At 30.1% G+C, this 13,829-nt stretch overlaps 1 protein-coding gene across 11 annotated transcripts in view; it reads right to left on the reverse strand.

The window, feature by feature from the left end:
* Piezo (piezo type mechanosensitive ion channel component) overlaps positions 1 to 13,829 on the reverse strand; it is a 30,856-nt gene that overhangs the window by 9,922 nt on the left and 7,105 nt on the right. For 3 of the 11 annotated variants that reach the window (XM_087406202.1, XM_087406200.1, XM_087406204.1), the window contains exons 3-23: positions 11,481 to 11,696; positions 11,031 to 11,266; positions 10,400 to 10,831; positions 9,083 to 9,214; positions 8,035 to 8,082; positions 7,527 to 7,644; positions 7,344 to 7,453; positions 6,998 to 7,264; positions 6,555 to 6,881; positions 6,325 to 6,470; positions 6,031 to 6,177; positions 5,834 to 5,964; positions 5,595 to 5,737; positions 5,326 to 5,502; positions 4,743 to 5,250; positions 4,568 to 4,663; positions 4,062 to 4,504; positions 3,400 to 3,799; positions 1,886 to 1,948; positions 1,347 to 1,492; positions 569 to 745 (exon numbers count right to left, since the gene is read on the reverse strand). In XM_087406202.1, coding sequence (XP_087262328.1) covers positions 569 to 745; positions 1,347 to 1,492; positions 1,886 to 1,948; positions 3,400 to 3,799; positions 4,062 to 4,504; positions 4,568 to 4,663; positions 4,743 to 5,250; positions 5,326 to 5,502; positions 5,595 to 5,737; positions 5,834 to 5,964; positions 6,031 to 6,177; positions 6,325 to 6,470; positions 6,555 to 6,881; positions 6,998 to 7,264; positions 7,344 to 7,453; positions 7,527 to 7,644; positions 8,035 to 8,082; positions 9,083 to 9,214; positions 10,400 to 10,831; positions 11,031 to 11,266; positions 11,481 to 11,696 — 4,463 coding nt within the window. The remainder of the gene's footprint in view (positions 1 to 568; positions 746 to 1,346; positions 1,493 to 1,885; positions 1,949 to 3,399; positions 3,800 to 4,061; positions 4,505 to 4,567; positions 4,664 to 4,742; positions 5,251 to 5,325; positions 5,503 to 5,594; positions 5,738 to 5,833; positions 5,965 to 6,030; positions 6,178 to 6,324; positions 6,471 to 6,554; positions 6,882 to 6,997; positions 7,265 to 7,343; positions 7,454 to 7,526; positions 7,645 to 8,034; positions 8,083 to 9,082; positions 9,215 to 10,399; positions 10,832 to 11,030; positions 11,267 to 11,480; positions 11,697 to 13,829) is intronic. The other 8 variants (XM_011064963.2, XM_087406203.1, XM_011064968.2 and 5 more) reach the window with 8 other exon arrangements.

Consider the following 13,829-nt stretch of genomic DNA (forward strand, 5'->3'; position numbering starts at 1 on the left):
TAATAGAAATGTTATTATTAAAAATAAATCACAGCAAGTTAATATAATTTATAAAAAGTAAAATTAATTGCATATAATAAAATCGAGATGCACATAAAGTAAAACAAATTGCTTTATCGCACAGACGAACGACAAAGCAATAATATAACGGTACAAGAAGAATATATCAGCACAAAAGTAGTACAAAACGATTCATAGAAAGCTAATAGCCAATAGTCGAATCTTATTTAGGAGACAATCTATTGTTAAATTTTTTCAGAAATTTAACAAAAAAAGAAAGAAGTATTTCAACGTTCATCAAAATAAATGTAAAATTAATATAAATTTTTTTTAAGTGACTTTGAAAAATGTATTGATATGACTTTACTGCTATGTGTTTTTGTATAAGATGTGGATTTAGGTCTCCTATAAAAAAGAATCAACCACATAATGCACCAACGGTGAGATCTGTCTTCGACAATTCGGCCTTAAAGACAGTATTATATACAAGAGTAAAAAGTGACAGTTATAGGCAGACAAATGCCTGTAGCGGTCATGCAGCCTTTTACTGGGAATCGGGATGTCTCACATCGGTGGCCATAGCAGTGTCGGTCTCGGAGCGAGCGCTTAAATAGGACATGGATGATTTCTTCCGTGTCAAAGGTACACTTCTACGTCGGAGTCTCAGGGCATCCTTTTCTGTTCCTCCGTACATGGCGACATGCGTCGCGATCTCAATGTCTGTCTTAATCAGCGTGTTCATCAACTGTAAGGAGACTTACGCGTCAGTTCCACCGATCGATTTCGTGCCATCGTTGTTGGCCCGGACGTATTGCAGGATCCCTCCTCGAGGAGGAGAGAGAAAAAGAAAAAAGGGTGCTACCAATGCATAGATTCAGAGCAAAAGAAAGATAAGGGGAATTGATAACACATAACGAAGATCTTTTGGTTGCAATTATCACAGAGAAAGAGATGCACCATTCGGTTTTGTAGTGGTCTATTCGAAATACTTTTTCAGAAAAATTTCAAAATATCATTTTTTTACTAAATTTATTATGGTATTAATATGTAACATTGTGATATACACATATAATATACACACAATTTTTCTTACAAATATAATAAATATTTTACTTTTAATAGTAAATATGTATATAATGTTGAAATTTTATGATATGTATTTGAAATATTTCTAAGCAATTCGATGGACCAACATCTTAATTGAGAGATTAGTGAATCTTAACAAAAATCCTTGTTTGTGAATCGGTATTACAACATCAGTCACTCAAGTTCATACCGGAAGTTCAATACCTTGAAGAAAACAAAATGGTTTTGACGTGATACATATTTTTTATAATTTTATTTACCTCTGAAACAGTCATTCTTCTTCCTTTTCGTTCTTGTTCGCGGCGGCGTTCTTTTTCCTTCTTTTCAATATCACTATCAGGAACAAGATCGGTAACGTCGTCGTCATCCAGATCGTCAAACATGTAATAATCGCCCGATCTGATTGCTAATTGTAAAAAGAATTACAGTTATTAATAAGTCATTACTTTCATTACGTAAGCAAAAGCCATGCATATATAAGTGACCTTGATGTAATTAGAAAAAAGTGCAAGGACGTTTGAGCTGTGAATATTATAGAGTTGTGAATATTATATTCTAATTTTGATATAATTATAGTATCTCTATTAAATAAAAATAAACAAATATACATAAAAATGCCAATAGATCAACTATACATATATAATTTTAAAACACATCAGCTACTTTAAACTGTACATTAGATTGTTCTTTAGATTAAACACTGTACATTTTATATACAAATGAAATTATAAAATTAATCTGGGACTGTGACATCACAGTTGTTAGGATAATGCTCAGCTGTAAAAAAATGTACAATTACCCTCTCTGTTGGTCTGCGGCGAACGAATTTTGTACAATGGCCGTGTTCTTGGATAGAGTTCATCTAACAGAAAGACACAAGAAATAAAATAAAGATATGGAAAATAAAAATCTATATAGCTACAACACATAATATATTATAATATGCAACATATATGGTATGTTACATCGGAATTAGATCCTTCGATTCCGTTGTTGATTGGATTACTGAGAACAACCCATCAGAAAATATAAAAGCAATTCCTGTTGTTGTTTTGTAAAATTTCTGGATTTCTAAATTTTTATGCATTAAATGCATATAAGATTTTATGAGATTAAAGAAAGAATTGTAAAATGATAACAGATATGGTGATGAATGAAGATAAAAGAAGTATTTGAAAAATAATGCAATGTAATTGCGAAAAGAAATAACATAAAATAAATTAAGGAAATAGAGAAATATGAAGTATCATTTAATTCGATTTTCATAGAAATATGCGTAGATAAGCAAACCTGCAAATATAAGCATTTATATACAAAGATAATTTTGAACTAGTTCTTAGCTCAATATATTTTACTGTATATATTTTATTATCAAAAAACAGATTTAGAAGTCGCTTCTAATAAGACGTGACGAACATTATAGACACTGCTTCAGGTGTTTCACGGAAGATCTAAATGTGCAGACATTAAAAAGCATATGTACAGGTCACTGGCTATGCAGATATTGCCGATAAGTGATTTACACGTATGATGTGAGTGCGGGGAACGAGAGGCCGTCGAGATGATCGACTGGCGCGGATCATTGTTTATCCACGTCGGCCCAACTGGTAAGCTGGATTGACGCCGATGTCTCATAGAAGATGTTAGTGATCGATCGGCTAAGCCTCGATCGTAAGGCGGGGGCGAGAACACCGGGAATGTCTCGTCTGGTGACGGTCCTCGAGGATTTAGCTCGCTACTGGGTGGCGAACCAAACGAAATACGTGTCGGCTCGAGGTAGCCCTCGAGACTGACCGTCATGATGGCAGAATTCGGCGTGGGTGCTTGCAATAAGGACGCTGCCCGTGGAGTCAAAGGAGGTGGTTCGTCGTCGTCTTCATCCAAAGGTGTTTGATATCCTTGCGGGGGCGTATGACCCGAGGACACGCAAGAGCTCACGCTAGGAGATCTTGCCAGTGGTGCTTGTCTCTCTTTTTTGACGCATTAAAGATATATTGGGTGTTATACTATATGTAGTAAATGAGTAGTAGAACAATGAAAACGGAGACATCGAGAAGGCAAATTATCAAGAATAATTTGTAAAAATATTTAGTAATTATAAAAATACAAAGAATTAAAAAGAAAAATAATATTTATTCGTGTCTATAAATAAAAATACTTCGTGACCTATTGTTAAATAAACGATTACCTATTAAATGACAAAATTCAAGTTTTTTTCAGGATTGCTTCAATAAAACGACATATTCTTTTAAATATTATATATCCTTAAATGTTATATAAAATTATAAAGCGTGCATTAAAAAAATAGCTTACCAACTTTGTGAGCCTGAGATTCTTTATAAGACGGTCCCTGTATTTTTTGCTGATTAGCTTTAATCTTGTCCATCTTGAACTTTAATTTTTCTAAAACAGTTTTCTCCACATTTTCTTGAATTTCTATACGTTTCTGATGCAGTTCTTCAAGCAATTCTGCGCCGCGAGATGCTAAAATGCTCATGGCTTTTGTCTCATCTACTATATGGAAGAAGTAGTAGCTCTTGAACAATCGTTTTTGTATCAAAAGAAAGGCAAAACATAATCCGTCCCAAACCATGCCGATATCTTCACTAGTGACAGTACACTTGGCCGGATTCAGTGTCTCGCTGGAACTCTTGAACTTTTTCAAGCATGCGATACCCAATAATTGCACAAGCCAACAGGCTGATATTTCGAGCTAGTATTAAAATAATAATAATTTTTACATTTTTTATCTTTCTATAATTGTAATTGCATTGTATAATTGTATTGCATGTTTATTTATTTTGAAATTTCTGAATTATGTTTTCATACAATTATTCCAAATAAAATTCAATAATAGACAAAATTTTTTATTTTATTTAAAGAAATAGTAATTACGACAAAAATTGCAATAAATTGCAATAAATAATAGTTGTAATGACTTTAGAAATAATAAATTGAAAAAAGAGAGAACTTACTTCTTTAATGAGGACACAACCCACACCTTGAAGAAGAGCTTTTGAGAAAATTACAATAACACTATATCCGATTAGCATGTTCCACCATTTCAAAATAGTTCTCATTGGTCTTAAGTAAAAATTTCCTCCTTGCCAAAGGAATATAAATGCTCCTAAAAGATAGCCGAGCGAAAAGAGATTCGTTCTTTTCGTTCCAGCCAAAAACATTATAGATAAGGTCACCCACATGAGACTCATCATGCTACCACGTTTAATTATATCCAGCCATGAATGAATGTGCGACACGTAATCTTTTACAGGATTTATAAAATTTGGTTTTTCCATGTCTTGGAAAACGGAATAATTGTGTCCAGCCACAAAATCCTTGTCAGGCTGCAAATATTGTTGCTCAATGTGGAAGACTAGACTTTGTCGCACGATCATCATTAGTAAGATAAAGTCACCTGAGTACAAAATAAAATGTTATGCAAAATCTTTCTGTTAATTTTAAATTGTATTAAACTTACAAATAAGTTTTCTGGAATTCGGAGGGAAATCTGGATCAGGAAGATACATCCATTCCTGCAATCTTCTCATTATTTCAGAATTGCTCCAAGGATAATCTGGAACAAATCCAAAAAAAAAATCGTTTTATTTGCTTTATATAATCAAAGAATTTATTTTTTTCTAATGTATTATTACCTATACAAAGCCACGAAGGTGGAGCCACAACAATGGCGTATTGGATAGGTAGGAGAATTATGGCAAAAGTTCTAAAACAGGGCCAAATTCGTGCGACAATTTTCCTTTTCAACGAAAAAAATAGTAGCAACCATATGCTATACAAGACGGAATAAAAATCTAGTCTAGTGCCAATCAGCGTAACAATCCCAATGAGGCACATTTCAAGACCAAATTTGTAAAAACCATAGTTGAAGAGAAACTTTAAACACTCTGGTAATCCTTTGTCAGCGTCCACTCTTGTAATGGTTGGGAACATTACTTGAGGAGTATCCAATGATTCTCCTTTATTATGTCGATAAAACCATTGTCGAATTCTAATAATTTTCCTGAAAGTTGTCACAGTAACAATGCCAATGTAACCTTTCAACAGGTCTGGAAGCATACCCGGACCTGCTTTTTTCATTCCAAACCATTCGGCTATATTGTAGACGGTATTGTTACTTGCATATTGCTCATCGACGGATCTCTGAAATTAATTGAAGTAATATATTTAATCGAATTTAAAAGAAAGTACATTTTAATATAATAAATTTTAATTTACAGTGCAATTGACATTCCAGTTATCATGATTAATATATTTAATTTGATACAACATCTTGGTAACCATTAGAAGCGATATTATCGCGGCCATTGCATTAATTGAATTTATCTGTATATTTCTTCTAAAATTGATCATTATAACTACGGCGACGATGAAAAAGAAATTTATTGCGCATACCTAAAACAAAGATAAATATGTTATTTAATTGTTTAGTTAATTTTATTTTTCAATTTTAAAAAGTATGCGTTGATCATAATAATTCCACTTACGTCATTGATGCACAGAAGAACAAATGAAATAAAAACTATTTTTTGCATGTGTATTTCGAGGAACAGCCAGGTGTAATTATAAAAATTTTCAAGATGCTTTTTCATTTTGTGTAACAGCGCTTTTTTTTCTAATTTTGACATATCTGTAATTATATTTTCAAAAACATTTATTAATAATAATATTTCGATAAAACAATAACGTTCACTAGAATATTAAATAAAATTAATAAAGAACATACGTTTTAATTGCTTCAGTGTGTACATCGTATGTTTCTCATCTTCGGTGAGTGTAACCTCAGTTGGTGAAGATTCTGGAATATTTAAGCTGGGAGAATATCCTAGACTAGCTCGTCTAAATGAGCTTTCGGGCCTAAAATTAATAAAAAGGCATTTTTAAATACAGTTATTATATAATTAATATCATTTTTTTACGAACCCTAATCTATCAATATTTGTGACTTCAAGAAAATCCTTGTGGAAATAATGAATCTGAAGTACTGTAATGATAACGAAAAACGTTGGCGTTAATAATCTCACAAACAAATCTTTGATCTCGTAGATCTCTAATCCAATGTCCATTTGTCTGAAAAAAAAAGGAAAAGAAAATAATTTATCAACTTAATGATGTCATGGCATTCTTTGTTTACGATAAACATGAGATGATTTTTTATATATTTGATGGAAAATCTAAATGCTTAATAAATGAGATAATAATTTCACAATTACTTACAAATCTTGATCTATACCAAGATACTCCCAATATTTCGGAAAGTTTTGAAATTGGTAGGTATAAACGAGGATCAACATAACGATCGAATATCCAATGACAGTCACCCAAAATACATACATCATTTTTCTCCATGCTGTCCACGATATCTAAAATTCCACGATTTAATATTTATAATACATTCCTATTGATAAATTTCGAATAGATATATGTTCAGAATTTAAATATAACACCTGGAATGTGATAACAAAAATGAGAAACAGCGACATGTAAACGATTCTGAACATAGTCATGCGCTCGCCCGTAATGCCGCAGATGAACAGCATGATTGCTACCACAGCAATCCAAAATCTTGTCAATAGATCTTGCAATAGTTTTCCAACAGCTTTCATAAATTTGCTCTTGATTTCTGGTGCTTCCTGGTGACTCATAACGGTTGTAGCCGTCGAGACAGATACGTGTAAAGGCGCTACCATATCCCTCAGAGCAGACCGTCGCTGTTGCTTTCGTTCTGCCATGTACTGTCTCATAGTGATCCAGAACATTGATATAAATAAACACTGTAAATAAATAAATTACATTAAACACTATTTTAACGTATACAGCTTGTAAAATTAATTTATACTTATAAATAAATTTAGATTTTCTTATTTGAGGAAGATATTAATGCGCGTACCTTAACTATAAGATGCCAACGGCCGAGTTCATCAGTTTTGCTGAAACCAATTTCAGAAATTTTTATACCACTTACTACTCTCGGCAATTCTTCATCTGTCAGATCCATACTGTATACGTATTGTCCGAGAAGTAAGAGAGTTGCATAGAACACGATGAAAGGAGAGCATTTCATCATTGAAGCACGTTTATTGGGAACCATCCACAGAATTAGCGCCCATAAAAGCAGAACGAATGTTGTCCAGCTGTGATACATTATGCTCCACGTCTGAAAGAAAATTTTAAAAAATAGTCGATCCGATTGTTTATAATATTTTTACTTGCCATTTTTATTTTATGATACTTACCATCATTATTATATTTGTAGCAAGATATGATGAATTTACTATTAATTGGAAGATAGAATACACTGCCATGATTATTTGTTCAATGACGCCTGGTGTTTCATCAGGTGTTCCTAATTTTTAAAAAAGTCATTTAATTATTTATTTTATTGAATTGTTTTTTTTTTTATAAAACCATACATTTACCTTCACTGAGACTTTGCATTTGTATGTTATCATCTTGTTGACCATCCTGATTCACAATAATACTTCCGGTAGTAGAGTCCTGAAGAAGCCCCGTTCTTCCAGATCCAAATCGCATCAACTATACAATAAATCAAATATTTTACTTTTTAAACACTTTTAATAGTAAGTTTATAATTTATTTTATAAATAATTTCATTTTACTAAACTTTCTATTACTACATTTCTCAGATTGTACTAAATCAGTATTCTCCAAGTTTCCTATGACAATAACAACCTTCATGCAAAATGTATAAAACATGCGTTTACCTTCACCAGTTTATTAATGTTAGCTTAAATTTGGTTAATATTTGCGTGTGTGAAAATTATGTGCGAAGTTAATTGCAACTGCACGCCAGGTTTGCTTGAATAGAGAATCTTGGATTGCTTAAAAATTTGTTACATGCAGAATTGTGAAGTACATTGTTGGTAAATAATTAATTAATCATGCATATTCAATTGGTATACGTACAGGCGTTCGCTCGTCGATTGTTGCCAACGGCGAATCTACGACCAGCTTCTAAAACAATGGCAAACTAAACATAGCAGCATCCAAACGGAAAATGATTTTGTTCAGCATTAAACAACAACTGCATATCTGGAAGGCGACAGCAAATAAGAAAACATGGAAAGTATTTAAAAATAGGCGAAACAATTTTTTACAAAAGATTAATTTTCGGAAAGAACGTATTAAACAGAGATTATATTAATAAAGCTACATAAATAATAATGCTAATAGCTCTTATAATCAATATTAAAATTGACTAATTATAATGATTGTTGATTACATTTTATATAGTTTAAGGAGGTACTTTAGTTTGACTGATCAAAAAATCTTATTTTTTACAGTTTTTTTATACTTTTAAGAATATGCTTGTAAAGCAATTTGACGAAATCCGTACTTCAAACAAAAACAGTACTTCAAACAAAGAAGAATTCTTCTCCTTAAGAAGAATATCTAAATAAAGTCTACCAATCTAATTAACAAGAATAATATTGAGGAAATTTAAAAAAGAGAACTACTACACAACAAACACTACAATAAATAATCATAAAAATATATTAAAAGTATAAAAGATAGAACAACTGTAAATATTATGAGAAATTGGGAAACCAGAAAGTTGAATCAAAATTTTGAAAATTTTAATGATAATTTTAACCTTAAACTAAAAATGTTAATATAACAAAAATATAAATATATTGTACAAAATAAATACAGTAAAAAATACAATATAAATACTGAAAATGTACAAATAATATACTTAAAAATTAAACTGGTTAAAAAGCTTAGAGAAATTTTTCTAAAATGCACAACTATAAATGTATATAGCTAATATAACACTTAGAAATAAGTTTTGTATAAAAAATTTCATGTAGACTTTTGGCATCCAATACGATACATATCAACAAAATAAGAATCTGAAATAAAAAGCAGCTGAGGACAAAGGCGAAGTTGTGTGATTATAAATATTTGAAAATATTATATATTGAATCGGCTCTTATATGGAACAAGTCCTTACACGAGCCTTACGACGAGCTGATTGCCATCTTTGGGAAGGTGTCCTGCGCCTGAGGGACACATGCCTGGACAATGGAGTGTCCAGATTTTCCAGCCTGCCACTTAATCGTTTTGCTTCTTTCGCCTGTAATGCCTTGTTAGTACAAGCAACATACTTTCAACAAAATTTTCCACAAATAAAAAATCGACAGAATTGCCAAAATTATTAGGTGTTGGAATTAATTCGTAGCGTTTTTTAATGAAAGAATGTTATTTATTTCACATGAGCATTAAAAAATACATTAATGAAAGTACTTCCCATCACTTGTAAAACGCTACGAATTAATTCCAACACCTAATAGTATAAAATTTAAAAGAAACTTACAAAATTTACAAGATGTCAAAGAAACCATAGAATTACCTTCAGAACTATATAATGTTTAAATGTATAATAATAAATTTATAGTAAATTATCATATACCGATAAAATAAAATACTATTTTTTACGACTAATTCAATAGCTGACGATTCTATTTTTGTGGTTCATTTAATAAGCCTGGGACTGATTGTTCTATCTTCAAATAAACTATATGATAATTTATCAATTGGATAAACAAAAGAATAAAAAAGTAAGAAAGTAAGCTGAAGTTTATCGAAAGGTAGAACAACCTAGCCTTAATCTTATATCAATGATTTCATAGATACAGTTAAGTTACAGTTAAGATACGGTTAAGTTAGTTCAAAGGTCTTGTTAGGCTATCAACTGTTATTTGTAGTGATGTTAATAATTACTCCTCCACAAATGAGTTAATTACGCTCTATGCAATGGACAGATAGCATGTATAGCTTGGGATAAAAGCCTCCAAGTTTTAAAAGAAGCTTTGGTAGAAGAATGTACCAATATATTATTTCTAATAATATTTGATATATCATGTAGACTATATATTGAATTCTATAGCTATTTTATTGTACTTTATTAATTATTACACCAAATTTTTAATTTAAAGATAATATGATTTAAAGATATATTTTTAAAGATAATATGCGATAGAATGTTTGTTCTATAGAAATTATTTGTACCCAAATTTCTTTCAATATAAAAATAATACGATTGCATTAATAATATAGCAATTAAAATAATTCTAATGTAATTAAAAATTTGGCACTAAAAATTCTATAAGTAATAAAATATATGTTAAGAATACTAATCTCTAATATTATCTAGCAATATCTTTAAATATGCTATTCTAATTTTTTTAAATAATTAATTATATAAATTTATAATTTTTAAATTTTTATATATTATTGTTTACATTAATTAATAAATATTTAAACTCACCGGTTTTCTACTGAGAAATTGTGACTGCAATGCGAGGATGTAGTAGAGCCAGAACAATCTCAAAGCGTATCCGTAAATCAACCAATCAGCATTATCTGTATATTCCACATTTCTCGGATCGCTACAATTTGTGTGATAAACTGCAGCCAGAGCCAAGTAACGTGACCAGGTACTAGATACAGGAATAATTTCTTGCAACCATTCGTTCTGATAGGCGAGTAATATAACGATGTGAACAATCACGATGACCATGATGATCCTGCAAATCACGGAAAATCCCTTTCGCAGTTCTTTGTTGCATGCCCAACATGTAGCAGCGCCGAGAAACACCAGGAAGTAGAAGGCCGCCTCTATTGATGGCTTCAAAGCCGCGACACAGCATAATGACGCCAATACAACGTAGATACCAATACTTCCCAGGAAATTAATTATCTAAATTGTAAACATAAGTATTATCTTTGATAAGATATCAATTTTTGCGTAAAATATTCGTAATTTATATTAGAGTGAATTTAAGTGATTGAGATTGTGAATGATTTCGTCATAAATGGCATTTTATGCATATTTATATTAAATATTGCAGACATTTTTATTTTATGCCGAACACACAACATTACGAAAGTATAATTACCTTTGTGGAACTATTCTCTGTTTTTTTTCGTTGCAAATTATTTTCCTGATGAAGAGCAGTTTCCTCTTCTTCAATGCTAACACGTCTTTGTGTAAGGAAACGACATATAAAATATGTAACAAGTACGGTAGGTAAAACTATAAATTCCGGCGCCAACCAGTAAAATATTTCCCATACAGATGCGCTATCTAATCTGACAAAGCCTATGTGTCTGAAGAGCTTCTCCAAAAACTCGCCTAAAAATATTTATTTATGTTTAGGGTTAAAATAATTTCTAATTAAAAATTCTACGGTTTTCAAATATTCTTTTAAATTTTGTTTTGTGTCCCATATTATATTTAATCGAATACTATCATGTCCAAAATATTATGTAAAGGTATAGTATTTTTAAGAATATAATCTCCAACTTTTATAGAGGTAACGTAATATTTAGGTCAGAGTGTTGCTTACAGTTTTGTAAAAAGTATCCATACGGCGGTAGTGACAAAAGGACAATATGAAAGGTGATCTGAGCTATGACTACAAGAAATGCCAGACAAATACAAGTCTTTAAGTATATTCCCGTATGGCCTGTCATGGTTTTGTGCGTCGGTATTGGGACTATCGGAGAATAAAGCATCAGTCCCAGGTAAACGATCGACAATCCCGTTGGTCGCCATATCGTACCTATAAAATTAAAATTCATCTTTATATGATGTTTATAGCTTTTTATTTCAATATAGCTTTTTTATTTCAATATATCAGACTTTTAGCTCCTCTATAAAGAATTATAGAAATTTTAAGACTTCAAAAAGAGATTTAGATATGAAATCTGAAAAATATAAGGAAAAGTATAGAAGATATATAAAGTGCCAATTATGTTTTTATTATAAGAATAATGATAATAAATTTTTTATTCAACAAAAATTTTAGAGATGTTTATGGAGCTTTTGTTAGAAATTACACTAACCAATTACACTATCCAATTACTTATTTTGTTCATAAAGTTTTATTCTACTTTCATTTTAAGCTTTATCTGAAGGATCTTGCCTTAATGAAATGTACAACAGCACATAAAGTATATGAATCTGCGGTAATAGTTATTTCTACGTTTGTGAAAAGGTCATTTATAACGAGATGTTCTTAGAAAATGATATTTTAACCCCTCTAGTTATTTCGTCAAGACCTTCGCTTTTTATTATTGATCCATTTATTCTAATCATAACATTCTAAAAAACTTTCTCAATTTAAAAGTTTACTATAATATAATATTCGAATAATAATATTCGATATTCTAATATTTTATTTCTTGTAAATATATTTAATGTTTATGTTGATAAAAAAAATATTAGAAAAGTTTCCGAAATAGGCATTTAACGAAGATGTTATTAAATAAACACCCAGTGTATAACTTAAACATATGCATATGTGCTAATAATTAATGCAAATCAGAAGATTAGTCTGACGATAATTACTTTCACGGAACGTTACATGGAACGTCTTTATAAACTAACGTATCTATCTATTTACCTGCTAATTTTGATATTTTATAATATACTAGAATTTATGTTATTTGACCTTTTTAAATGTTGATACAAGAATATAGCATCATTTTCAGTAGTCCCCTCTATATAGCAGCTTAGTCATCCTATTCACGGCACGTATTATATTTGCACGACACTCATAAATAACTACATTGTGTCGCTGCCAAATGAAGTTCATCACAAACGTGCACGATTCTGCTAATTATTTTAACAATTATCTTTTTTTAAATAAATATTTTTGTACTAATATAATATACTCTTCTTTCTTTTTCTGTAATAATATTTAATTTATAATTATTACGGTCTCTAATATTATCATATTTTTGGCAAATTATGTTCAATTTAAGTACTAAATAATTAATACAGTATTCACGTTTGTTTTATAGATCAATAATCAATATAAGTACTTATATGGACTGTACTTATAGATTGATTATCTTCTATCTTATAGTAACAATATTAACGAAATTCTCAAAATAAATTTCGGAAGCATTAAAGCATTAATTATTTGCATTAAATAATTGGACGGTTCACATGTGCAGTAATAATCGTAGCAAAAAAACATTATTCACAGTCATATTATATTTCTACTATCACATATTTCTTTTTCAAAGTCAATAATTTAAGCCTAGTCTGGAAGGTTTCGCATCACGAAACTGTACGTGAGTCCGAAAATAGAGAAATCGCACGTATGAAATATTTATTAATGTTTTTGAAATATTTTTTTATACAACTTTTATAAATATAAAATCATACAGAGAAGTTAATTATTATATTTGCGAGATTTCAACGTTTTTACACATAATTTGATTTATATAAATATTAAACACTTCGATTAATTTCGCATTTAAAATAAATAATATCTATATATATTAATTTTATTACATTAATAATACATTAAATGTTTATGTAAAAAGTAACATTTAACTAAAATTATTTATTTATAGAAAGATATAATATATAAAAATCATAACATAATATTTTTGTATATCTCAGACTAAATTATTATATTGCAAGATTGACATTAATTATTTATTGTTTGTATTCTTCTTCAAAGAATAATAAAAAATTTACAAAATATTGCAATAAATTGTGTTTACATTTGACAAAAAATTTATTTCAACAAGCTTATGTGGAATATGGATGTCTTATTTTTTATAATTATAGAACACTTAAATCTCATTTTATACGTTTGTATAGTTTAATATGTTGAAATCGAATGTTTATTTGAACAAAGCTAAGAAATTTTGCTCTCATCCGGGTTCAAGCACCTGCT

Source organism: Acromyrmex echinatior, chromosome 5, assembly GCF_024713525.1.
Source record: "Acromyrmex echinatior isolate Ae372 chromosome 5, ASM2471352v2, whole genome shotgun sequence".
Lineage (NCBI taxonomy): Eukaryota > Metazoa > Arthropoda > Insecta > Hymenoptera > Formicidae > Acromyrmex > Acromyrmex echinatior.